This window comes from Danio rerio, chromosome 16 (genome assembly GCF_052040795.2).
Source record: "Danio rerio strain M-AB ecotype USA chromosome 16, GRCz13ab, whole genome shotgun sequence".
Lineage (NCBI taxonomy): Eukaryota > Metazoa > Chordata > Actinopteri > Cypriniformes > Danionidae > Danio > Danio rerio.
The window spans coordinates 8644838-8672411 of record NC_141036.1 but is presented as its reverse complement, the minus strand read 5'-3'; the positions used below and the strand labels follow the sequence as shown (position 1 = coordinate 8672411).

General features: G+C 34.7%; 1 protein-coding gene and 1 long non-coding RNA gene across 5 annotated transcripts in view; one reads left to right on the top strand and one right to left on the bottom strand.

Annotated features, from left to right (window-relative positions):
* LOC147840126 (uncharacterized) overlaps positions 1-27574 on the bottom strand; it is a 402217-nt gene that overhangs the window by 155291 nt on the left and 219352 nt on the right. The window lies entirely within an intron of this gene.
* The window catches only part of ddc (dopa decarboxylase), a 44584-nt gene continuing 22023 nt past the window's right edge, over positions 5014-27574 (top strand). The window contains exons 1-7 of one of the 3 annotated variants that reach the window (XR_015510364.1): positions 5014-5131; positions 8214-8422; positions 12822-12935; positions 15615-15734; positions 23981-24115; positions 24392-25355; positions 26147-26569. Coding sequence is in view for 2 of the 3 variants with exons in the window: in XM_087285549.1 (XP_087141675.1) it covers positions 8222-8422; positions 12822-12935; positions 15615-15734; positions 23981-24115; positions 24392-24535 (714 nt within the window). In the remaining variant the exon portion in view is untranslated. 3 annotated transcript variants of the gene reach the window in all.

Below are 27574 nucleotides of genomic sequence, written 5' to 3'. Positions count from 1 at the left end.
GGTGTGCTTATGCTAAGATAGGGCTGTTTTTCTCCCTTTTCCCACCTTGTCCTAATCAAGGGAAAGCTGAGGGAGCGTTTTTTTTTTGCCTAACTGTCCAAATGTATCTTTCTTCGTTTCTAAATGCTACCTCCTATGATCTGTCTCCCCCGAAAAGTGTGATGTTTTGTGTATGGTCTGGGGGGTCCAATTTCGCTATACGAAAGTGTAGTGACAATAAAGGCTTGATTGATTAATTGATTGATTAATTGATTGATTGATTGATTGTTTGGATGCCATATGTGAACACCCCATACAGTTTTAATCTGAGAGATTCAGTACAAGCACTGATCTATAATAGACATGTGATTACAAGCCGCGCGGGGCGTTTACAACTTATAACACAAAATTAAACATATTTTGCAAACTACACAAAACGAGGCAACCATTTTACTTAACCTTACATGGTATGGGACGAAGAAACTGGTCCATTTGAACTGTAAAAGTTACTGACAAAGTCCCTGTCAATGTCTGACAAAGTCCCATAGTCTGCTTCTTCAATAGCAAACGGCCGACGAATCCCACGTTGCAGCATAGGCTATTGAATCAATCATCAGAAAAATGACAGGAACAAACACAGCTTGAGGTTGGCCATACTGTAGCAATGTTGGGAAAAGGAGCTTAAACCCTTTATTACCCGCAGCCGTGATGATCAGTCCTGTGATCCCCCCCGCCTCCGCTAGTGTATGAAGTGAAAGCACGTTCACATTTTACCGGAACTGGAACTACATATTTGGTCATGTACTGTATCGACGTCGTTGCGATCAAACAAAAGATCAGAACCCAACTCGGTTCATTTATTCAACTCTAAGTCAACTATTGCTAAAGAATCAATAGTTTTAAACTGTCCACTCTCAGATTTAAGCCTTAGATGAATATTTCACTTCAATTAGAGCTGTTACACACTGCATGGATGGTCATTTTCAAAAACCCATAATAGGGACTCTTTAATTGTCTTTCTGTCTCATTATTGAAAAGAAATAATTTTCTTATAACATTTCTCTAATGTGACTGTGAGAATGTTGTTACTTTGGTTTTTTAAAACATTGTCAAAACGTTTCCTTAGAGAACATTGTTTGATCTGGTGGCAATTCAATAATCTTAAAACATTTTTAAAATGTTACAGATAAAATGTGCCAGCTTTGTTCAAATGTCTTATTACAATAGCATTCTTCAAAGAACATTCCACATCTCACATCTTAATAATGTTCTTATAACATTTTTTCTAACGTGACTGTGAGAATGTTCTTACTTTGTTTTTATGAAACATTGTGAAAACGTTTTCTAACATTGTTTGATCTGGTCCCTTACCAACATTTTCAAAACATTGCGAGAATGTTTTTGTTCATTGTTTTGGAAAAAACTACTTTTTAATTATTCATTGGATATTACATTAATATGTTTTCTTTAAAACATTAACACAGCCTGTAGGGAATGTTAGCCAAAGTTGAGAGAACGTTCCCTTCTAACTGACGGTTGAACAATTTGTTTTTCTCTGAGTGAATCTAGCAGCAAAACTAACATTGTAAATCCTACAAACGGTGTACTTTTAGAACAAAATGTCACCAATGCAGAGTCACAATCAGGTGGACGAAATAAAAAAATACTACCAGAGTAACTCATTTCAAACAAAAGGCAATGTATTTAACTAAAACTGTCTCCGTAGTTGTAGAAAACTACAATATTGGGTCATTTGTTTATATTACTAAATTTGTTGAATTGCCATTGTGATGATAGAATTACCACAGCTGACCAATTCATTTACCTTACTGTAGTATGTATGGTTCAGAAACACTATTTGCCATAAGTTACTACAGCATTAATTCATGTGTTTACAAAGATTATCCTGGTATTTGTGGAGAATATTTTATGTCAGTGTTTTAATTTAAGTGTTATTTTTGCAGTTAATAGCCGCTTAAGCTAAGTGCCTAGCTACAGTTTACAGCTTCTATTTTCACATCGAAATGACTCAACAATATAGCAATAATATGTTGTATGATGGAATAAACGTGTTTTCTTGTAAAGTTAGTCATTAGATCACAGGTTTTTCTCTCACATCTTGAACAAATTAGTTCTGGAGCTGAAGAACAAAAACAGATTATTTGATTCAACTGCTATCCACTAAGGCCATATTATACTAAATATATAAACCAGAAATAGCCTCTTATGATTAACGCCCATATGAAATAATAATAATAATAATTAGACTTACACTTAGACTTAGACTTAGAAAACTTTATTGATCCCGCAGGAAATTGCTTATGTAATGACTGCCATAACACACAAAACACAGAAACACAGAACCACAAGACAAAATAAATAAATTAAGTAAGTGAAATAAGTCACATAAATCCAACCAATCTATAAAAGGAAACAGCCACAATACATAAGTATACAAACTATTATATAAGATATTACACTTAAAAGAATCAGTGAATATTGCAATTCATAGTAAATACCATATTTTGAGTATCATATTGCTGTATGATAGTACAACTCTTTGATATTGAGTGATCCAGCATACTGTATAGTGAATTGATAAAGTAATAAATACTGTAGATTACTTACTCCATGCTAAAAACAGCTTAAACCAGCCTAGGCTGATTGGCTGGTTTTAGCTGGTTGACCAGCCTGGTTTTAAAGGGGTTTTGGCCATTTCCAGTCTGGTTGCCAGCCATTTCTAGCTGGTCTGACTAGAATGTATTTAAATTACATCTCATGTATTAATAAAATGTATAAGTTTTTAGCATTTTCAAGGATATTTAGTGACTATTTTAGAGGTTACTGTCGGTCGAACTATACAAATTATGTGTCTAATTTAACTTTTTTTTTTTAGGCTGCATGCAGATATAAACGCCTATTTTAACAAGCAACGTCTTTTGTGAATACTGAAGATGTCCATCAGTGCCAGCTTTAACAGAACTGCCAGTTTTAGACGGTTGAATCATATTTTTTTTCGCATTGATTGGCGCAATTATGCATTCACAATGGTATGAAATGTTATAGGGGGAGTCAAAATGTATACAGTTGTAATCAGAATTATTAAACCCCCTTTGAATTTTTTTCTTTTTTAAATATTTCCCAGATGATGTTTGACAGAGAAAGGAAATTTTCACAGTATGTCTGATAATATTTTTTCTTCTTTCTTCTGGAGAAAGGTATATTTTTATTTCAGCTAGAATAAAAGCAGTTTTTAATAATAATAATAATAATAATGAAAACATTTTAAGGTCAAAATATTAGCCCCTTTAAACTATATATATATTTTTTCGATAGTCTACAGAACAAACCATCATTATACAATAACTTGCCTAACCTGCCTAGTTAACCTAATCAAGCTAGTTAAGCCTTTAAATGTCACTTTAAGCTGTCGAAAAATATCTAGTAAAATAGTATTTAGTCATCATGGCAAAGATAAAATAAATCAGTTATTAGAAATGACAATAAAACTATTATGTGTAGAAATGTGTTCTGTCAAACAGAAATTGGGGGAAAAAATAAACAAACAGGGGGACTAATAATTCAGGGGGGTTAATGATTCTGATTATACACTTTTAATTATTAATATTTAAGAAATAAAAAAAGAACATTTCTTAATATTAAAGGGCTGACCCCTCATTCATCTTGTTTTGATGTCCTTCAGGAGGATCAAGCATTAATTAGAGGGGTCAAACCCCCCAAAAAACTTTGCACCCTGGTAGCATTTATTAATAAAATTGTCAATAAAATGTTGTAAATACTATAACATGCAATATAATGTACTTTTCTGTACTACAGTAAGCTTTTTTTTTTTTTTTTTTTTTACTAAGGGTACATTATATTATTCTACAATATGCCACAGTTTACTGTGGTAAAAAGTATACTACAGTATTTTTACAGTTTAACAGTTCACAATAATTAACACTACTGTATGCTGTAGCATATAATACAGTGTAATATACAGTATAATATAGTTTACTATAGTACAGTAGGTACATTTTTACCAAGGGTATATAATATATTACAATATAATGGTTTACTGTGACAAAAACTGAAGTGTATTGCACTTTACAAGTTCACATTGGTTAATACTGAAGTGATGATGTAGCATTTATTAACACTGTTGTAAATACAGTATAATACACTATAATGAACTTTACTATAGTACAGTAAAATTTTGTTTTTACAAAGGGTAAATTATATTTTGCTATACTTTACTATCGCCCAAAAGAGTAAATTCTAGTTATTCTATAGCATTCATTAACAAAGTGTTTTAAATACTTTAAAATATATAGTGTACTATAGTACACTATGTTTTTACTAAGGGTATGTTATACTACAATTTGATACTACAATTTACTATAATTTAGGTATACTACAGTGTATATCCGTTCACAAGAGTTAATATGTTACATTTATTTACAAAGAGTTTTAAAATAGTTTTAATATTAGTTCGAGTGGCGTTTCTGTGTGGAGTTTGCATGTTCTCCCTGTGATGGCGTGGGTTTCCTGCGTGTGCTCCGGTTTCCCCCACAGTCCAAAGACATGCGGTACAGGTGAATTAAATTAGCTAAATTGTCCATGTGTATGTGTGTGAATGCAGGAATATATGGGTGTTTCCTGGTGTTGGGTTGCAGCTGGAACGGCATCCGCCTGGTAAAACATATGCTGGATAAATTGGCGCTTCATTCCACTGTGGCAACCTCTAAGTATAAAGGGACTAAGCCAAAAACAAAATGAATGAATGAATATAATAAAAAAAATTATGATTAAATTAGCATACAATTAGTATAATACACTTTACTATAGTATGATTCAAAAGCACTATTTAATATGATTTACTATAGTATATTTTCACATGGCTCTCATTAACTCCTCATGAATCAGCTCCTCTCGCCCTGCCTGCGTTGAGCTCTCTGAATGAAAGCCTCTTTCTGATTGGCTGTCTGAACAGTGGCAGAGCTGATAAACCCTCAGGCTTCACTGCTGTTCCACACCACTCTCTTTTGCTCTGTGTGTGTGTGTGTGTGTGTTTGTATATGTGTGTTTGAAACCGGCAGAAAGCGTACAAGGATCAACAGGAGGGAGGACTCTTCTTTATTTGCCCGACACTGTAAGTACAATGAAAGCTATTAGATGAAAGGAAGACATAATGTGAGCAGATAGCACTTGTTGAGCGTTTAGAGCAGAGTACAGGTGCAAGGTTCACATACAGGATTATTATTGGATTTTGTCAGGTTAATGACATGTGTACCTGCGAATTGGCTTTCTCCTTCTGCATTTTATTTATATACTAAAGTATTTTAAAATGTCTTATTTCATTTCTAAAAACAAAATAAAGTCATGCCGGTTTAAATGTAATAAGCCAAACGTGAGCAGATACTTTTACTGTAGCTTTTACTCCATTTTTACTGCTGCCTCAGTGCAGCATGGTATGCCATAAAGATATGTGCACATGACGAATCATAAAGTGTTTCATGATGTGCCTACACAGAAAAAAAGAATTAATCATTTATTTAAAATTGGTTTAGTATCTATATATTTTTTAATGAATACTAGTGATCGATTTTAAACCCTTCTTTACATTTTCTAGTTTGTTTTTTTTGTCTGAAATATTTTAAAGTTTAGATTTAAATGCTTACCAAATCAAAAATAATGCATTTATTTAGTGCTAGGGTTTGTAAATATTTATTTATAGTATGTTCTGAAATAATGACAATTTGTTTGTACATATGTGCATGTGTAAAAGTCATTGGATCCACACAAGTACGCACACAAACACGCACCAACATTGACAGATCTCAATCTATTTGTATTATGTGGATTAGGGTGAAGAGATAACAGGCATATAAATAATTAGTAGTAGCCACTGTTACAAACCCCTCTGACATAGCTCTATTAAAACACTTTTAATCATGTAAAAAAATGTAAATAAAGACAATATATCCCTCCATCCCTTACAAATCTATCTTTTAAATTCATATTTTTAAGTTATACAATATTATGTTTGTGCATATACATTAGTAACTTAGTCACAAAAGCAACATATGATAACAGGCCAAATACTAGTACGCCCAAATTTGTATGTTATAAAAAAATATTAAATACACATTTAAAAAAAGAGGAAAAATGAAGAGAAGCAAAACAATAAATAAATAAAAAAGAAAAAAATAGTTAAAGTTTTGTAGGTTGTAATCTTTTTCACAATAATTTGCTTGAATTGATTTGTTTTATCTTTAGATTTCAAAATATGTTTGGTGACTAATATATTATTTCAGTAAATCATGTGTAATAAATCTGTTTTGTTTAAATGCACCAAAATACACTGCCTATATTTATACTTAGATATTTAAATGGGGTGTACTCATGCTAAGTACTATATATATATATATATATATATATATATATATATATATATATATATATATATATATATATACATTTATACATTTATACATATATACATATATACATATATACACACACACAGTGAATTATTATTCCCCCTGACTTATTAGCCCCCTGTTTATTTTTTCGCGCGCGTACTAAAGAGCGGTGTTGTCGCGCGCGTTCTGATCAGCTGTGTTGTCGCGCGCCTACTGAAGGGCGGGACCAAGGGTGTGTTGCGTCGCGGGGCACTTTCTATCCAAGACTAAAAAGGGCAAGTTGAGCCCTATGTGTGCACGTGCCTGGTTAGGGTAATTGGGCAAGTTATTGTATAACAATAGTTTGTTCTGTAGACTATCAGAAAAAAAATTGCTTAAAGGGGCTAATAATTTTGTCCCAAAATTAGTTTTAAAAAAATTAAAAACTGCTTTTATTCTAGCCGAAATAAAACAAATAACACTTTCTCCAGAAGAAAAAAATATTATCAGACATACTGTGAAAATTTCCTTGCTCTGTTAAACATCATTTGGGAAATAATTAAAAAAAGAAAAAAAAAATCAAAAGGGGGCTAATAATTCTGACTGTGTTTTAATTCAATGTGGCTAATAGTTTATAATAATTAATATTTATTTTGTTCAAGTTAAACAAATGAATAAAAAAATGAAAATAAATCAAATATAAAAAAGAAAGAAAACATAAATGTGTTTTAATATGTATTAAACAATTCAAAAGCACATTAAAATAGATAGTTTTAAAATTAAATATTTAAAATTAGATGTTTAATGTGTATTTAAAATGTGAATAACATGTGAATAAGTACAGAAACATGTCACGAAGTGTAAAAAAAAGTAGTATAATTATATAGTACACCTTATCTTACTTTTAATTTGACCTTAAGTGTTATCTTTTCGACCCGAGCAGTTGACCTAAGACTTGTCAAAGCAAGTGTTGCTCTTTTGTTTGATAGCTTTTGTTACTTCAATTCTAAGTTTGGATATTGAATAAATGATTATGTTGGATATTGTTGGATTTGTAAATATAAATGTAAATGAAAAAGACCAAAAATTGCTATACAGAGTATGACTTCAAAAGTGGAAACTTTCCAATAGTAACCCGACGCTATCTAAGGCAGTTCTTAATTTTTTGATTTAGTGGCTAATTTGTATGATCACTCGTACATTTTATCCCCCAATAACGGTTGGGTTCAGTGGTGGGCTTGGGTACCACACCTCCTTTTAAAAATCTTACATTTTCATATGACTGAACTCTGAATTCGTACAAATTAGCCATTAAACTGACAAAACGTAAAATGTTTACGTTTCCTCGTAAGGCTTGGTAAACTTAAAGTTCTACATACTTTGAAGGGATCATTCACCCCAAAATCAACACTCCATAACCTTTTACTAACACTCAAGTGGTTCTAAATGTGTATTTCTTCTGTTGAACACAATGCAATATTCTGAAGAATGTTGGTAAAACACCCATTGAAATCCATTGCAGGAACAAAATACATAATGGAAGTAATTGGCAGCTGCATCAGTTGTAAATTATGTTGTGTTCAACAGAACAAAGAAACTCAAATGTGTTTGGAACAAGTGGAGGATGAGTAAACAGTGACAGAATTTTCATTCTTGAATCTCTAACTGTTAAATACGAATTTGCTTTAATGTGTGAATGCTGGTTTGGACACTGAAAGTCATGATGACCCTGCAAACAATCTCAATTACAGTATAATATAAGTACACCTTTCTTCTAATTGAGGAGTTTAAGAGTAGCCGAAGTCAGTTTGTCTTTATTCAATCTTTCAGACTAAAAGATGGATGCCGCAGAGTTTCGGAGACGCGGGAGGGAGATGGTTGACTATGTGGCGGATTATATAGAGAACATTGAGAAAAGGCAGGTTTACCCTGATGTGGAACCGGGATATCTGAGGTCACTGATTCCTGAGGAGGCCCCGGAGGAGCCAGAGAGCTATGAGGATGTGGTCAAAGACATCGAGAGGGTGATCATGCCAGGGGTGAGTCAGTCTGACCAGCTATGATACAGTTCCTGAGGGTGTTAGTGTTCTACAGCTGTAATGATACTTTACAATCATTACATTCTGTCATTTTTAAAGATAAAATTATAAGAATATGACATACAATTATAATACATAACAAAAGGTTTATTTCTACTTTTAGTGTTCGTTTTTTTTGTTGGTAATGGTTATATTTTCCTGCATGATAATGATCTCAAACATGCTGCTAATGCAGTAAAAACCTAATTGAACACATAAATAAGTCCACACATAAATATTATAGAGGCAGTATGATATTGACTTGGACAGAAAAAGAAAGATATAATAACATAATTAATATATTAATATTAATTTAATATAATATAACTTAATATAAAAACATGCCAAAAAGAGGATCAAGGTACAGTATGTTTAGTGCCAGTCACATAATACAAACTTTTGTAGAGTAAGGTATATGTTGAACATTAATAATTTTTTAAAATTCATTAGTTAATTCATTCATACAGACCATTTACAGACATGGACACAATTATTGGTACCTTTTATTAGTTTGTCTTTTTTAATACTTCCGTTGAACCACAATTTGAAAGCAATATCTCATTTTCATTCATTTATTTTTAGTAATTTTTCAGTGACCACTGTATTTTTTCTTTCCTCAATGGAAGGGCACCAACAATTTTGTCCACGTCTGTAAATCCCTCGGAATTGGCCATAGAAAGAACGCTCACTTTTTACCCTATTTGGAAGGGTCATGAATATTAATGAGCTCCATTCTCATTCTGCTATGAACTCGTGTCTCTGATGTTTACTCAGTGTGATGTTCTCTGAAATACATGATCATAATTCGGTTTTGAAAACATATTTGGACAAATTGCGTAGATGCCAGTTGTCAAGCACAATTGTTTTAACTGAAGTGAAAAAGAGGACAAGTGTGCTATCCAGGGTCGGAGTGGGACTCCTTTTCAGCTCTGGAGTTTCAAGCCTTAGATCGACCCACCTCAGTTCACGACTGACTATATTAAAATAAGGTCATTTCCAATTCAGTTTCTAATGACACTATCACGTCTTTTTCAAGAAAACAGCTGGTTTAGAACTTCATGTTCAACATCCCTAACAGTATTATGTATCTTAACAATAATAAAAAAATAATAATACTAATAATTACTTTAGTGAGGTTCGAACACAGGTCAGCAGCGTCATAACACAACTTGCTGACCACTGGACTGCAATGGCATTCTTGTGTTGATGCAGCTGGAATAAAACATACGTAATGCACTGTGACCTGCAAAACTTAACCGGCGTGACCGGCTTAATCTTTTTCTCTCCTTTTTAGATTTCTGATCAACTTATGTCAGATTTATTAATGTAGTGAATCATCTGATTTTCACTGAGCAGGTTTAATATTCATTAATATTAATTATTCAAATTCTTATATTAGTTGCTGCTTGTTTGGGGTGGAATGATACTTACATTATCATTAACCTGCAGGCTGCATTTTGCTCACGGGGCTGCGAGAAAATAAATAAGAAGAGCAGAGCTGTGAAAAAATAATGGATAAAAAGAGTACAGCTATGGTCAAATAAAAAAATTAATGAAAAAAGTGCGGAGAGTGCAAGCAGTTAGGGACACCGGCCCTTGTGGCCAATAAACGGACTGGCCCACCGGGAATTGTCCCGGTCCTCCCAAAAATGCCAATCCGGGCCTCGCACTATCTGTCCATAATTGCTCCTGGGTTATGTGTTGTGAATAAACTGTTGACCAAATTATGATTATTCTGGGTTTAATGTGTATGAAAACATAGGTAGGAATTATAATAATATATAATGTTGTTCCAGACTACTGAAATATTACTTTAAGTCACTTTGTTAAACTTTACATCATACAAAAAAAATTAATAAAAATCAGACGTTTAAGTTGAAAGTATGGTCACCTTGGCATTGTAAATAAATTACAAATAAACGACAAACACCAATAAATAAATAAATGACAATCAACAATGAATGACAAGATATTGGAAACTTTTTACACATGTGCGAGAATTAAATAGCTTTTACCTGTGAACCTATTTGACATCTAGTTGAAGCTATCTTTTGTTGTTCTGTGTTAGTGTTTACCTGACGGTTTGGATTTAAATGATCAATTTGTCATTTACAGCCCAAAAATCTTAATGAAGCTTACGTCAGATTTTATTTAAGGTTGTATATCATTTAAATATATTTAAACAGACCACCAGTTAAGTAATAAACAGATAGGATAATGTAAATGTTCATAAAGCAGTAGGATTTTATCTTGTGCTTAAAGATAAAGGGCCCTATCATACACCCGGCGCAATGTGGCGCAAGGTGTGACGCAATTGTTGTTTGCTAGTTTCAGCTCGGCGCAAGAGTTGTTTTGACATTTTGCGCCACGCTGTTTAAATAGCAAATGAATTTGCGCTCATATGTGCGCCCATAGGCGTTCTGGTCTAAAAAAACAGGAGTGTTTTGGAACGTTGCTATTTTGAGAAACTGTAATAGTCTTTTCTTTAGACCAGAATAAACCCGGTCTAAAGTTCGGCGCAGAGTTGCGCCTTGCTTAAACACTGCTTAATACACAAAATGTGGAGCAATACGCAAATATCTTTACATATAAAAAAGAATTTAAATATTAAGGATATATATAGGATATAATATATATATATATATATATATATATATATATATATATATATATATATATATATATATATATATATATGATATAAATATAAAGGATTAAATATTACAAAACATATTATTTTTCTAGCCTACATGAATTTAAAAACCACTGCCTTGAATCTTTCATCTCGGGAGGCTTTTTCAGCCTTTTTTTTTTTTTTTTAGACCATATGGGGCATAGCAGGTGTATTTGGAAATAACTTAGGTTAAATAAGGTTTTTGAGCACATTTTGTTATTACTGTTCAATTATTTGTTTGCTGGAAATTAGAACTGAATATAGAAATAGTTTTGAAACAAATCTTTGCACTTAACAAACAAAATTAATTATTTATAGGCTAATTGATGTCTGTGCGTACAAGGTTTCCCCATCCACGAGAGAAAAAGCAAAAGTGAACTTACTATGCGTCCTGTAAATAGCAAATGCGCTTATGACGCGACACAGCTGGCTCATAAAGGGAATGGGAGATGAGACTCTGATTGGTTTTATTCTCAAAACACACCCATAACTCATTAAGAAAATAAACTCAACCCTTTCAGACCATATGCCATGGCGCAAAGTGAAATTTTCCGTCCTTATATTAGCAAAATTACATTCTGACATGCCCTGAAGCGTTTGCGCTCTGCGTTTTGCGCTCTGCGCATGGACCGTCAAAATAGAGCCCCTAGTTTTATGTCCCTGAACAGCTCAAAGACCCCCAGGGTTTTCCTCTCACTAGTGTCATTCTCTTATATACTCAAAATCCACCAATTTGAGGATAGTAGTTAGGAAATGAATCACAAGATATAGGAAACTTTTTACATATTTGCTCATTGAAAAAAAAAAGAAAGGCTTTTAACTCAGAACCCTTGTGATCTAGTTTAACCAGTCTTTTAATGTTTTAGTGTTTGCCTTTGAAGGTTTGTACTATCAATTTACTGATCAAGAATCTTAATGAACATATGTCAGATTTTATCTAAAGTTGTATATCATTTAAACAGATCGCTTGCTAAGTAGTAAAATGATAGGATGTAGTTCCGCCTCATGGGTGATGAAGAGCAATGCAAATCTTCATAAAACAGTGTGATTTGAACTTGTGCAGATGTAGAATCACAGGACAAGTCAAGGACACTCAGTGTTTTCTCTCATTAGTGTCATTCTCTCATATACTCGAAATCCACCGTTTAGGAAATGGATCATTAAACTCTGACCTGGGGTCAAATACAAGTCTCCCCACCCATTCATTTCATAGCTCAGAGGAAAAAACAAACACTTTAATTTATTTAAAGGTGTTAACCTTCCCACTGTGCCCAATTAGACCAATTTTCCCTTTCAGAAGTGCTGTTTAATAGTGGTTTTATAGTGTGTGCTGGAGCTAATGAATGACTCACAATAGGAAAATCCTGCAAGACAGAGAGACACACACACACATAGTGCCTAGAGCTCTCTTCTCCGCTTAACACATGGAATAAGTTCATCTAGCCATCATAATTTAATATAACCTTTAACATCCAGAGACAAAATAAAATAATGTCACTATTCCTAAAAAGAGCAGCTGCACAGCAGCAGAACAACCACAGACTATTGTCCTCTGTGTATTACACTTAAACTCCATTAAATATCACTGCACATAAGCAAATACAGAGGTTGTGAAATGATCTCTTGGAATTTCATAAATATTTAATATTATTAAATGAATGTTGTTTATTTTCTGCACTGTTTCAGGTCACCCACTGGCACAGCCCATACTTCTATGCATATTTTCCCACTGCCCACTCTTATCCTGCAATGCTCGCAGACATACTGTGTGGAGCCATTGGCTGCATTGGATTCTCTTGGGTATGTTTTTCTCTCTGTCCAAACCCTTGTCTGTTTGTTCAGTTGGCCATATTCCTTTCTGTTCGTTAAATGATCCGTTTATATATATATATATATATATATATATATATATATATATATATATATATATATATATATATATATATATATATATATATATATATACATAAACTTGTTAGCCACCTGTTTTTCTGTCTGTTTGTTTCTGCCCATCCCCCCTTACGAAAAGAAGTGTTTTCAGTACACCTCTTTTAAACTAAAATAAGAAAGCATAATTTTAAGTACTTCCAGAAAAATACTTAACATTGCACGGAAGTATACAGTACTTGAATTATACAGACAGAAGTCTTAGTATATTTGGCCTATAAAGGGATATTTCAACCAAAAATTGACACTTCTCTAATAATTTACTTACTTGTTTCAGACATTTATGAAATTATTTCTTCACAAAGGAAGATATTTTGAAGACTGTTGGAAAGCTGTAACCCCTGACTTCACTTTGTAATCTTCCTAATATGGATGTCAATAGCCCCTTTCACACATACAGACCTTTGTACAGGTTGTATGTGTGAACAGGCCCTTTTTTGAAAATACCGGTAAATTCGTTCTGCCTATTTTCCGGAAAGAGAAGTTGTAACATTACCAGTTATTTACTGGAATGCTGCGCTGTGTGAATGCAGTAGGAAGATTGCCGGAATTTGAACCTTTTTTTTTTTTTTTTGTTTTGTTTTTTCATTGTCACAAAAAACCCAAGACCCCTAATACAGCCACATCGCCGCATTTTCTCCTTCTGTACCTGGATGGAGCCTGCCTGCTGCACCTAAGGACTCTGAAAGCGTTATCTGTCTCGCCCTAGCAGCCCCTGTGCCTCTCCTTTCCTCCTCTTCTGACGTTGAGACATATTTTCCTCACGCATGCATATATATATTTTTTGCTTGTTAGTTTGGATTAGTGTTGATTTCAAATGCAATAAATATGTTTATAAAACTTGTATTAATGTTGCTTTTAATTTATGGGTGCGGTTAAATTTTGGCTGGTGCACCTAATTTTTTTAAAGTTTTAAAGCACCTGTGCTACCAAGCAAAAATGTTAATTTCGAGCCCTGTAATGTATATTGAATGTAGTTAAAATATTGTGAACAGCTTAAAATAAGTTATTTTTATTGTTTGTATATGCTTTGGTAGTGGGGGGTCGCGAGTTCTTGACGATCTTACATTGGGGGTCGCTGGCTTCAAATTTTGAGAACCACTGCCCTAAAACACACTTTTTTGCATGATGGGTTACAAAGTGGAAAAAGTCTTCAAAGGCTGCCCCTATTGTAGCTGTGAGGATGGGTAAAATGCAATTTATTATTATTTTTTTTTTGTGGAAATAATGATGCCAATGTACTATGTGATCAAGTGTAAAAGCAATGGAAAACTTATGAAATATAACTCTGAGAAAGAACTCTAACTATTAAACTAGAGAGTTTATGTCAAAGTCTTCTCTATTGAAGTAATTATTTAACACAAATATTGCTGAAGTAGGGGTGAGACGGTGGCTCAATGGTGAGCACTGTCTCCTCACAGCAAGAAGGGCACTGGTTTGAGTCCCGGCAAGGTCAGTTGGCATTTCTGTGTGGAGTTTGCATGTTCTGCTGTTGCATTCTGCTGTTGCATTCTGCTGTGGCGACCCCTGAGAAATAAATGGAATACGCCAAAGGAAAATTAATGAATTGCAAAAGTAAAACCACTTTTACGTCTGCTTGCTGTACAAATGAAAAACTTGTGGGCAACATGTGAACTAAAGTTTACTATTGTAACACTTAGACCCGTCTACACAGCAACGTATTCATTAAAAGTTTAATATCATGTTTAATATTAAACTTATGAAATATAACTTTGGGAAAGAACCCTAAATATTAAACTAGAGAATTGATGGCAAACTCTTCTATAATAAAGTAAGTATTCTCTATTAATATAGTTAAAGTAAACTACTTGTAACTTTTAAGTTCACTTGCAGTACAAATGAAAAACTTGAGTGGGCTACATGTGAACTAAAGTTTACTATTGTTACACTTTTACTCTTTTACTCTTTATGAGAAGTGACCTGGGACCAGAGAGTCAGAAACTCGGTCTAACGTCTCATCACATCATAACCAATCAAATGCTCTCTAGTATCTGATATGACCCGCCCCTTCAAGATGCTTCTCGTTTGCTTTTCATCCGATGCACTTGAGCTCAACTGCTATCACTGGCAGAGCGGTGATAAAACAAAATGCAAAATGCATGAAACATTGAATAAAAAAGCACATTTCAAAGCACTTCAAGTGACCTTTAAATATATACCTCAGTGTTACTTAAGTCTACTTCATAAAATTACTTTGAAGTATAACGTACTTCTTTTTTTTTGAGTGCACACATTCATTCATCCATTTAGTGACCTAACTGTCTGTCCAATCATCATTTCATCCATCCATCCATCCATCCATCCATCCATCCATTCATCCATACATCCATTCATCCATCCATCCATCCATCCATCCATCCATCCATCCATCCATCCATCCATCCATCCATCCATCCATCGATGCATTTAGATGCCTGTCTTGCAGTATATCCATCATCCATCAATCCATCTATCCATACTTACATAAATTCTCATCTTGTAATGTAATTCAGGATTTTGATGTTTTGTAAGGCTGCAAGTCCTGCCTGTACGGAGCTAGAGACAGTGATGCTGGACTGGCTGGGAAAGATGCTGAAGCTACCGGAAGATTTTCTTGCTGGGACCAAAGGCAAAGGAGGTGGGGTCATCCAGGTGAGATCCTTTAAAAATTGCTTTAGCATCTATTATACTTTAAATATATACTCTATACATATTTTACAATATATGTCATTTTCTGGGAAGATAAAAAATTTTACCTATAGTGTAATATCAGGGTTTTTCCTGGGTGATAATTGGTCTTCGATAAAAGTAAATTGTACCCTATGATCTACAAGCCCAATATTAACAATAAATTTAAATAGATACAAAGAAACAGTTTGTGATTTTACTTATCCTATTTCATCATAATAAAAAAAAAAATCGCTGTCAGGACAGACAGTAAAAGAAAGCGATTACTTATTTTACAAAACATCACCGATACCAAAGTATATTTGACAGAGGTGCGGTTACTAGTACAGAAGCCAGTCATCAATCGTTATAGACTGATGTTTCTCGAGGGGAGAAGCTGGGACCAGGGGTCTATTCTTCGTAGGTGGATTAATCAGCTGGATTTGGATATTGACGATTTGACATGATCCAGGATCGTTTTGTTCTTCAAAACTCATCTAAGAGTTGTTGTCATAGCAACAGTTCTAATAGCTCAAACCTGGTCGGGAGCAGGCTCATTCGTATAAACAGGATTAGATCGGCTCATTTCAAGCAAAGATAATACTGAAAGTATGTACCAAATGCTGATATTTTCCTACAGTAGTTATATACACTTGGGAAAATAGTAAATATAGTTTTTTACATGGTTAAAGGGCACCTATTTTACTCCTTTTTTAAGATTTAAGAGAAGTCTTTTGTGTCTCCAAAATGTGTCTGGAAAGTTTCAGCTCAAAACACCCATCAGATTACGCATTAGACCTTTCAGAATATTGGAAATTTCTGCTCTGAACACAAATAGCTGTTTTTGTTGCCTGTGCCTTTAATGCTAATTTTCCCCGCCCATCGTTCCCACGTGCCTATCAGAGTGTGCCTCAATCTCAATCATTGTCAGATAAACAGCGCAGTGACAGACATGAAGCAGATCTCACGTAACGTTGGTGAGAAATACTACAGTAAGAACTTCCAAATGATTATTTGATGTATTTGTTATAGACTTAATTCAAGCCTTTCTGCAACGATGAGTCACACACAATGTTGTCACAAAGTTCATGCACACACACACACACACACACACACACACACACATACACACACACACAGTGGGCACGTTTAACAGTGGGTACTGTTTTTACATGGCAAGTGTGACAGGATACACATTATTATATACATTGCTATGAGAACATCCATTATGATAATGTACAAAATAAACGTGATTTAACATACACAAACCGGGATTGAAGCGTCTTCTTTTATAATTGTACTGACATGCGGCTGTGGCGATAAAGACAGTAAAACTGCTGTAATTCATTACAAACATGTGCTGTTTTAAAAATATTTTAAACTTGTAAAACTCATTCTTGATCACATCTGATGATGATTGATGATCACAGAATGCTGAACAGATCTTTTATTTTTGGTTGCTTTGCGCATATCTTGTTGATATGATTATACATGCTACTACAGAGACCTGTTAATATGCGGCTATCAATCAAATTGGTGGGTGGGGAAACCACACTCCTACATCATATTGCGGTGGGCTTTAAAATGGGAGTGATTTGGATCCTATTTTAGCCTCGAAAATAAAATAAAGAGACGTATTTTCTTTACAGCACCCCAATATGACCTACACGCAGTTCTGTCCAAACAGCTTCCAAAAGATGATTTTCATCATAGGTGCCCTTTAAAAATGAAATTTCTGTCGGTTAGTGTATTGACACATAGCACCAATGTACTCACAATGACCTGAGTTTGATTCCCAGCTTGAGTTCCTTTGCTGGTCCTTCCCCTGTCTCTGCTCCCCACACTTTCCTGCCTGTAAAATCTCTACTGTTGTCACACCCTCAGCTCGTTCCTGCAGCTCCAATCACCACTCTCCCTCACCATCCACCACTCACCACACCCGTAAACAATCACCTGATTACTGATCACCTGCACCTGCAATCACCCATGCACCACATAAACTCACCTCCTTCATTCACTCACTGGCTGGAATTAAAGTCAGATGGTTGTCCTTATCGGCTCTCCCTCTTCCCCTTTTATTCCTCCGTGGATGTCCTGCTTCTCCTGTGTATGCAAATACACCTGCTTAAGGGAAGTGACTAAAGGTTTGTTGGTGTAATACTGAAGATCAGAGATGGGAAGTAACAAAGTACAATTACTTTGTTACTGTACTTAGGTAGACTTTTCTAGTATCAGTACTTTACTTAACAATTTATTTTTTCTGACAACTTTTTACTTTCACTCCCTACATTTTTACACAAATATCTGTACTTTCTACTCTTTACATTTTTAAGTTGGGCTCATTATTTTAGTTTTAATGTATTTTGTGGCGCGATCTATATTATTTCTTGTCTCTGCGCAATTTGAACGGCTTTTTGATTCAATCAATCTATTTCTTGTCATTGCGGTAATAAGATGCGCCTTGTTCGACCAGATCACAGGTAAACGAGACACATATCTGTTCAGATCAAGCATTTAAATGGGGTTAAATTCTTTGTACTGTATGTCTCTGATCTTTAAATCTAATACCACGTAAAAAAAAAAAAAAAAAAAAAACTTTAACAGGTAGCGAAACAAAAACAGCTTGTAGTAATGAATACGTTTTACTTAAGTACAAATTTCAGGCCATACTTCTTTACTTTAACTTGAGTACAATAGTGTAGTCAGTACTTCAACCAGAGTCGTTTAAACATGAATAGCTGTACTTCTACTTGAGTAGAGGATATGTGTATTTTGCCATCTCTGCCGAAGATCTGAAACTTTCCATTTGAACTGTGTGTGAGATCGCTCTCCCTCTGCTACACCACTTACCTGCTTCATCTCTCAGCATTTGTTGCATTGCACAAATAAATAGCCTTAAAGATATAACCATCTTTCTCTTCCTTGTGTGACAGTGACAACTGTCCTATACAAATAAAGGTGAAGACCCCTTAAAAAATAAATAAATAAATAAAATTTTATTAAATTTAATTAAATCTGTTAATTACCCTTGTGAATCATAATATTGTCTCAAGAGATTTAAGGCTGTTATCCGCTCCATGTCATTTTGGCCTGCATGAGATTGGATTGTTTCTGTATAGAATAATAAAGTGTGTAAAGACTCCACTCATTTTTGGAAAGCAGCAGCTAATTTGCATTTTTAAAAATTCACAAACACTGTGTGGTTTTGCTCTAACCTGAAAAGAAGAATATTTGACAAGATATAATCAAGGATTTGCCACCTTTAAAAAAATAATTGCATATCTGAATTCCCATTAGGATGTTGTGCCAGGTGCACAAATGTGGACATTTCAAAACCACCTAAAATGCCAACTGGGCAATCATCAATGCTCTCAATGCGTATTTAATCCGGACAATTTCTTCTGAAAGAAAAACAACAAATATCAAAAAAGGCTCACACAACAATTTGCTTGTCATTGATTTGTTGTCCAGGCCCTGAAAATTGTTACGTCCTGTAGAAATTGCCTTTTAAGACGTCAGCTCCACACGAGTGGAGACAGCCAGACGGGCCGTGCGTTAAGAGCGGCCTCTGTTCATTTCGTCACTATTGATGCCGCAGTTGAGCAGCTGTGATCATTTAGAGAGACACAGGAAGCACAGCGTACGGATAGCCTACTGATGACAGTCGGTTTGATGCTCTGTCATTAAGGCCGCTTTAGAGTGTGTCCTCCTCCTGGATGGTTTTGTCTCTGGGCTTTTCAGAGAGCTCACTATGGCAACAACAGGCATTATTTTCACCGATAGCATGCCCTAATGAGGGAGTTTGCGGATTTGGTAAGCAATGCATCTCCGAAAAGGTGGGCACAGGAGAGAGGGGAGGAGAACAGGTGGAAGTAGAAGACAATTTTGCGAGTAATATTCGGAATTTGACACTGTGTTATTTTCACTAAAGAATCACTTGTAAGTCATAATAACCCTGCAACATCTGACATATGAAATAAGAGTAGGTGGTGTATAGCAACTGTTTAAGAACAGGTTTTTATCATGTTATGTTTTAGCCTGGCGGCACATTGGGTAGCACTGTCACCTTACAGCAAGAAAGTTGCTGGTTTGAGCTTTGGCTGGGTCAGTTGGTATTTCGGTGTGGAGTCGGCATGTTCTCCCTGTGTTCACGTAGGTTTCCTCCGTGTGCTCCGGTTTTCCCCACAAGTATGAAGACATGCGCTTTAGGTGAATTGGGTAAGCTAAAATTGTCCCTAGTGAATGAGCGTATATAGGTGTTTCCCAGTAATGGGTTGCAGATGGAAGGGCATCTGCTGTGTAAAACATGCTGGATAAGTTGGCGACCCCAGAATAATAAAGGGACTAAGCCGAACAAGAAAATGAATAAATAAATGAATGAATGAGGGAAGGAAGGAAGGAAGGAAGGAAGGAAGGAAGGAATGTTTTAGCCTTTTGTCAAAAATGCACAGTTGGATTAATGTGGTGAATGTGGTAGATGTGACATTAAATTTAATGTGTCATTTTGACCAGTAGAGGGCGCAATAAAGCGTGTAGTTTTGACTGAGTGTGTAATGATGGTAGTGGTCTTCATTACATCCTATAGGACTACTGTGGAAATCATGTTCATGGATGAGCTAAAGTAGTCAACACTTATTATCATGGTAGTATGAAGCAGAGTAAGGGGCCAATCGCACCGAATGCGCTTTTATGTTCCAAAAAAGTGCACCACAATGGCCTATTTTTTTTTAAAAGAAAAAAGTAGCGCAGTCCACTTTTTATGTTGCTAGGCAACGATTGAATCAGCTGCGTATTGTGCGTTAGTGTTGCTGTTGATATTGGTGTAATTTTAATATTTAATAATATTGTGATATTCAAGATTTGTGTTGTCATACAGCTCCTAAAAACTCAAAATAGTAACCACTAGTCTCTCCTCTATCTTCAAAAGTCTTCGTAGTTGTCTTGGCGACACAAACATTGCTTTCGCCTCAATTGAAACCCCGCCGTCGCCTTCATTTGATTAGAGAATGAAAAAGACGCGACTGATGTAACACGCTTACCCGATCAGAGTTGACTTTTTTTTTTACTTTGAGTGCACAACTGCGCAACAGCAAAAAAACGAGGTACAGAAGGCAGTTAAAAAGCAAGGTGCACAGGGCGCATTGTCTGATTCACACTATGAGTGACTTTGCAACTGTCTATTGACCAAAAAAAGTGGAATTGAAGTCGCCATCGCATTTCCATCTTGAAGTAACATTTATGATGATATTTAGTTACAGCAAATGAGGCAAAACATATAGGCAAAATCGAGGTGCATATATGTGCATATACAGGCCATATAGGTTTACTGTATAGCTTCTTTATATCCACATATAAGCTCTATATGTACATACAAGATATGTCTCCTATATAGCTCATATATCTCACTTTGGCAACTGTCATACATGATGCCTAGCTCATATTTTCTATTATCAAGGTAATAACAAGAACCAAGAACAAAAAAAATAATAATAATAAAATTATGTATGAGCAAACACTTGAAATTGGTATCACATGTAGATGGCATGTTATGGAATTTAACTATGGCAAATAAGTGAGAGGCGATGAAAAGCTATGATGTCTACACATTTTCCTGAGTCAATGCTTTCTTCTAAGATAGTGGAAAAGAGAGAAATGTATAACACAATGGCATGTTTTTTTTTTTTGTCAATATAGCCTTTTTTCCAATTTCAAGTCACTTCCAGATTCATACTACAGCATATACACATCCACACAATCACTGTTACATCCCCCAAATTCAATGCAAAATACAATGTTTTCTTAATGTCTTAATGCAGTTTCTAGATGAATATGACCGAAAGGTCATTACAGTCCCACACGGAAAGAACCTATATGAACATATGTTTTAATAGGTTTTGATATAGGTTTTGAATATATGTGACATATAAAATTGGCCGTTTTCCTATATTATATCTACATATAAGTTTATATAGGTTCTTTCCGTGTGGGTGGATTTATGAAAATAAAAATTGTAATAAAAACATAGTCTAGGGTACATATTTGTCGGCTCTTAAAAATGTAGTCCTGGGCATATATTTTCAGTGAGCCTGTCTTGTGTTTTTGTATATTTTAATGAAAACACAGATTGTGCCTTTGCAAGGATATATCATAAATTAAGGTGAATCATTAGTAATCAGGACGTGGGTGTTCCCTGTCAGGAAAATCAAAGACAACTCGTGCCTCACAATGAGCTGAGCTGATCCACATTGAGGGGTTTCGAGTGGAAGTCTTCTCATTCAGTCATTGAGAACATACAAAACAGAGCTGGAGAGCTGATGAAAATTCATCACTGTTGCTTTTACAATGTCCAAACAGCATCGATTGAAGATGTTCACTCAATACAGTACTCAAGATGAGGGAAATGATGTTTCAAGTAATATTGAACATGTCTACAAATTATTAGACCTGCTCAATAAATTGAGCATATAAGCATCCTGTTATAAACATGTACAGCTTGCAGTTTGTCACTTCTACCTAAATTGATCAATGATTTTTTTTTTCTGGTCACCTCATACTTCAGTTTCTCATCAAATCTTCTGACCAAGCAAATGCTTTCTAGTGTCTGGCATTCCCTGCTTCCTTCAAGGTGACTCTCGTTTGGTTTTCATTTGATTCGTTTTAACTCAACTACTCTCATGGCAGAGCTGTGATTAAAACCACTTGCTATTGGTTGTTTTTTTTTTACGAGGAGCTTCTTGCTACCTGCCCTCTCTTCATTTTTCAGTTGAGATTATGTCATCGAATAAAATATGCATGTTTTAAAGCAGTTCACAGGACCAGAGACCTCATGCACAAAAACTTGTGTTGAATTAACCCTCAAACATTGCCTACGGACAAACCTGTAAATTCCCTTGCAAAGCGGATTCCCTCGCATATTCTCTTTGTACATTCGAATTAACGTGAAACTGAGCGCACATGAGGAAAACCCCTCCCTGCCTCCTCCCCCTTATAAATATGTTAATGTGACCAAACTAAAAAAGCAAGCAAGAAGAGAAACTTCAAAGTTTGGACCAAACAGACGGGGGAACAGGGGATGCTGAACTAACACCCTTTGAGGAGAGAGTTGCCTCTATTGTGGGCAACACTTTACTGTCTGGAGTAGTATCCGTGTCTGTGGGAGACAGAGATGTATTAGAGATACACTTTGTTAGGGTGGAATAGCAGCACCCCTCCGCTCTTGTCAAAGCAGCACCACTGGCATTTCAGCTGCCCAGTCACCCGCTTTACAACTGACCGAGTGCGAGAATGGACATCACTGTATCTGCGCTCTTGGTCAGTTTGTGGGTTGTTGAGGGGTCTAACAGCCACGTCTTTAACTGCTAACTGCGGTCTTCTGATATGCAGGTAAATAATTATGCTGAATAAAATAAAATAAAATAAAATAAAATAAAATAAAATAAAATAAAATAAAATAAAATTAAATTAAATAAAATTAAATAAAATTAAATAAAATACTTAAATAATATCTTTAAATACATCACTCACCAAGAAGCCACCCATCGCGCACCCTTCCACCTTGGAGCCTCCTCGCTGTCTCTCTTAAAAAATTTTGACCCAACTCAGCACAGAGCTGAGGATAGCTCTTGGAAATCTGAAATGGCTAATAAGCCAGTCATCATCGTGGGCCATAAAATCACTGTGTTCCCTAAAAAATGCGTACCCTTCGGATTCGACCATTGACAATGTCCTCTAATGAGGCCAACACTGTCATTGTTATAGACTAAGGGTTGTATACATTTGCAAATGCTTTTATACATTCAAAATCGCATAATTAGTAAAAAAAAAATGTGTCAATTAACCCATTTTATCAATTATAAATTAATAGTAATGTTTTTCACATGTGTTGGTGCGATACTCTACTTTGTAGTGTGCAAATTAACACAATTGCCTCTAGGAGTCGCCAATGGAAATAAAACAAATGCACACAAGAAATACACGTACGTCAGACATAAAGTTGCTACGGACCAACGCACATTCTCACGTTAATTTCATCGTTAGTAAATCCAAACATGAGTGTGAAACCTGGCGTACGCAATACATGAATAATACATTAATACATGAAGCCCCTGGAGTTTTTACAGTATATGTGTGTGTTTTTGTCATTCTTTTGTTTTGGTTTTATTTGTTTTTAACAGTTTAGTTGTCGTTATTTTGGTTAAGCTAATAAATGATTGTGCTATTTGTTTGTACAGAGCACTGCCAGTGAAGCCACTCTCATAACCCTTCTTGCTGCTCGCTCCAAAATCGTCAGGCTGATCCAGGCGGACCATCCTGACCGATCTGAGACTGACATTATATCCAAACTAGTTGCCTATTCATCTGATCAGGTGAGACAACACGCCATTATGAAAGAAAGCTGCACAGGTTTGTTTAGCCATGATAAAAACGCAACATAAAAAAGCACTGTTAGCCAGATTCTTGTTGAGCGTAAATGTCAAACAGTGCTAAAGGGTCTTACTGCAGGGCTGTGCCAGGATAACACTGAAGTGCTTCAGTGCATGTGTCTGCATAAGTCTAATTTGGCAATTTTTGGTCCTGACAGTAAAGGCTTTATTCTGAAACATGAATTTTAATGAAATAACAGTGTTTTGTTGGTATTTCAGGCACACTCATCGGTGGAGAGGGCAGGGTTGATAGGTGGAGTGAGAATGAAGAAAATTCCTACCGACAGCAAGTTTTCTGTGCGAGGAGATGCACTGGAGAGGATCCTAAAGGAGGATAAAGCTGCTGGACTTATACCATTTTTTGTATGTATATCCAATGACTACATGGACAACAAACAAATGCTGTAATAATATGTGTTAATATATATGTGTATGGGTCAACATAATAATGTTTTATGCCGGAAATCATTAGACTATCAATTAAAGTACATGTTCCACAGCGACATTTTGTAAATTTACTACTGTAAATACATCTAAACTCAATTTTTGATGTAGTATTTTGCATTGATACAATCTTGATTTTGGACAACTTTAATGGCATAGTTCACCCAAAAATGAAAATGCTGTCATTATTTTCTAACCACATGCTTGATTCAAATATGTTTGGGTTTCTTTTAGCTGTTGAACAAAAAAAGAAGATATTTTGAAACCTGCAACTACTGACTTCCATGTTTGTTTTTATGGAAGACAATAGTTACAGGTTTCCAGCTCTCTTCATCATATCTTCTTTTGTGTTCAACAGAAAAAAAACACTTAAAGATTACAAACAACTTAAGGGTGATTAACCTAGTGAGTAAATTCTTATTTTTGGGTGAACTATCCCTTTAACCCTTATGTATTGTTGGGGATGCTTTCGTCCACTCTGGGGTGATTTTGTGTCTTAATTTGGCCATAACTTGTTCTGTTTTTCAGCTAGCAGGATGCTTTTTGGTGACAAATCTATTTTGACATATATTGAGAAAATGCTTTGAATTAAAAAAATAAATGTTACATTCTGGGGAAATTTAATACAATTTTGTAATTTTTGAGATGAAAACATCCACTGAATTAAACTGCTGTAAAAATGCATCAGACTAATTTTTGTTTTCCATTTTTTTTCCCATAAATTTGTTAATCAACCTCAGTCCTGATCAAAACACAAATTACAGGATTTTAACTCTTTAATTGCCAAATTCATAAATGATGTTACTGATTTGGTGAAAAACACACACAAAATGATGTATTTTCAATATAAAAAGTAATTGTGTACTGGATTTTTTTTTTTTTTTACCTTTTATCAAAGTCTTTGACATGTGAAACAACATTGCCTTTGATGCATTGCTTTTAATTGATTTTTCTAATTAGTTTTCTGTTGGTGGCTGTTTTTGCCCCATTGACTTCCATTATAACCACAATTTTTTATCACAAAACCATGACACCATATAATCATGCATTTCTGGTTGTTGATGTTTTTTTGTTGGCAAGAGGTAAAATTAGTATTTTTTACTGTTGATCATTGGTTGGCACTATTAACCCTTTTGATAAAAAAGCTTAGTTTGTGGATTTTATATTAAGTTTTATATAACAGCAAATTAAAGTGTGTGTACATGTGTCTGTGAGTGTGTGATAGTGACCTTTACACACCTTGATGTGTCTGAGAAAATCTAAATATGCATCTCAGCTCTCAGAACTACATGGAGTAAACAAAAACAAAGACTGTGCATTTATGCACCATCAAATATGGTTATAATGGAAGTCAATGGGGTGAAACAGACAACAACAGTAAATTAGGGAGAAAGAATAAAATCTAATGAAGCATCACAGCCAATGTTATTACTGATCACCTGTCCAAGACTGATAAAAGGTACACAAATTTTGTGTGTGTGTTTTTTCGACAAATCAGTGACATCATTTGTGAACTTGGCAATTAAAGAGTCAAAATCCTGTAATTTATGAAAACATTTAGTAGTTTTGATTAAGACTGATCTCAAGGTCAAAAAAAAGTATCTGATGCAATTTTACTGCAGTTTAGTTCAGTGCATGTTTTCATACCTAACGTAATACTTTACAGTATTTAGATATTTTCTGAACCCTAAGAATCCTTATTCTCAAATATTCTAAATTTTTTTGGAACATGTACATCAATAGTAAGCTTTTTTATTCAGATTTTCAGGTGATGTGTAAATCTCAGTTTTGAGACCTTTCGTTTAAAACATTCTGACACATTCAGATCTTTAGCTTCTCTCAACTATTGCTTTGCCAATTGACCAGAGTACTGTAAAACATCTTTGTATTGTCAATCTCAATTGGATGCTTCACAAAAGGCCCAATTTAACTTATAAATTGTTAATAAATTTCTTATTCAGAACATTTTAGTTAGGAACTAATTATTTAATGATTTTATTGACATTTGTAAAGTGATTTGTAAGGTACAAAAGCTTGATGACATGCTTTATTTGAGAATGTTTTGGTAAACTCGGACTAAATAATTTCAATCCAGATAGATGGATGTATGGATGGATTGATGGATAGATAGATAGATAGATAGATAGATAGATAGATAGATAGATAGATAGATAGATAGATAGATAGATAGATAGATAGATAGATAGATAGATAGATAGATAGATGATAGATAGATAGATAGATAGATAGATAGATAGATAGATAGATAGATAGATAGATAGATAGATAGATGATAGATAGATAGATAGATAGATAGATAGATAGATAGATAGATAGATAGATAGATAGATAGATAGATAGATAGATGATAGATAGATAGATAGATAGATAGATAGATAGATAGATAGATAGATAGATAGATAGATAGATAGATAGATAGATAGATAGATAGATAGATATATGATAAATGGATGGATGGATGGATAGATAGATAGAGGCTGGCAAATATTATAGTATTCACTTTTAAATTGAATGTTTAATCCCTCTATTCTGGCCATTACGCAAGAGCAAAATGACATAATCAGTCAAACATCATGGCAGAAAAACAGCAGCCACTCAGACAGTTAGAGAGCATAAAATGAGAACAAATTAGACATTTGTCTCTGCTCTTTCTCTGAACCTGTCCCCTGCGGTCTGCGCGATGGCTAATGCTGTTTGGAGAGCCTGTTTTCTGAATCGCATTAGCAAAATTAGCCTTGGGCTCATCCAGAAGACCTGTGTGTCAGGGGAATAACAAGCAGAGCAGGAACCATTCTTTTTGTGATCAAAACGTATTGATGAACGTTCAAAGTTTAGCATAAATAAATGTCAAGGTTGATTTATTTTGGTTTCAGTACTACATCAAATATTAAAATCAGCATATTAACAACGTATCAATCCATCTATCTGATTTTCTGG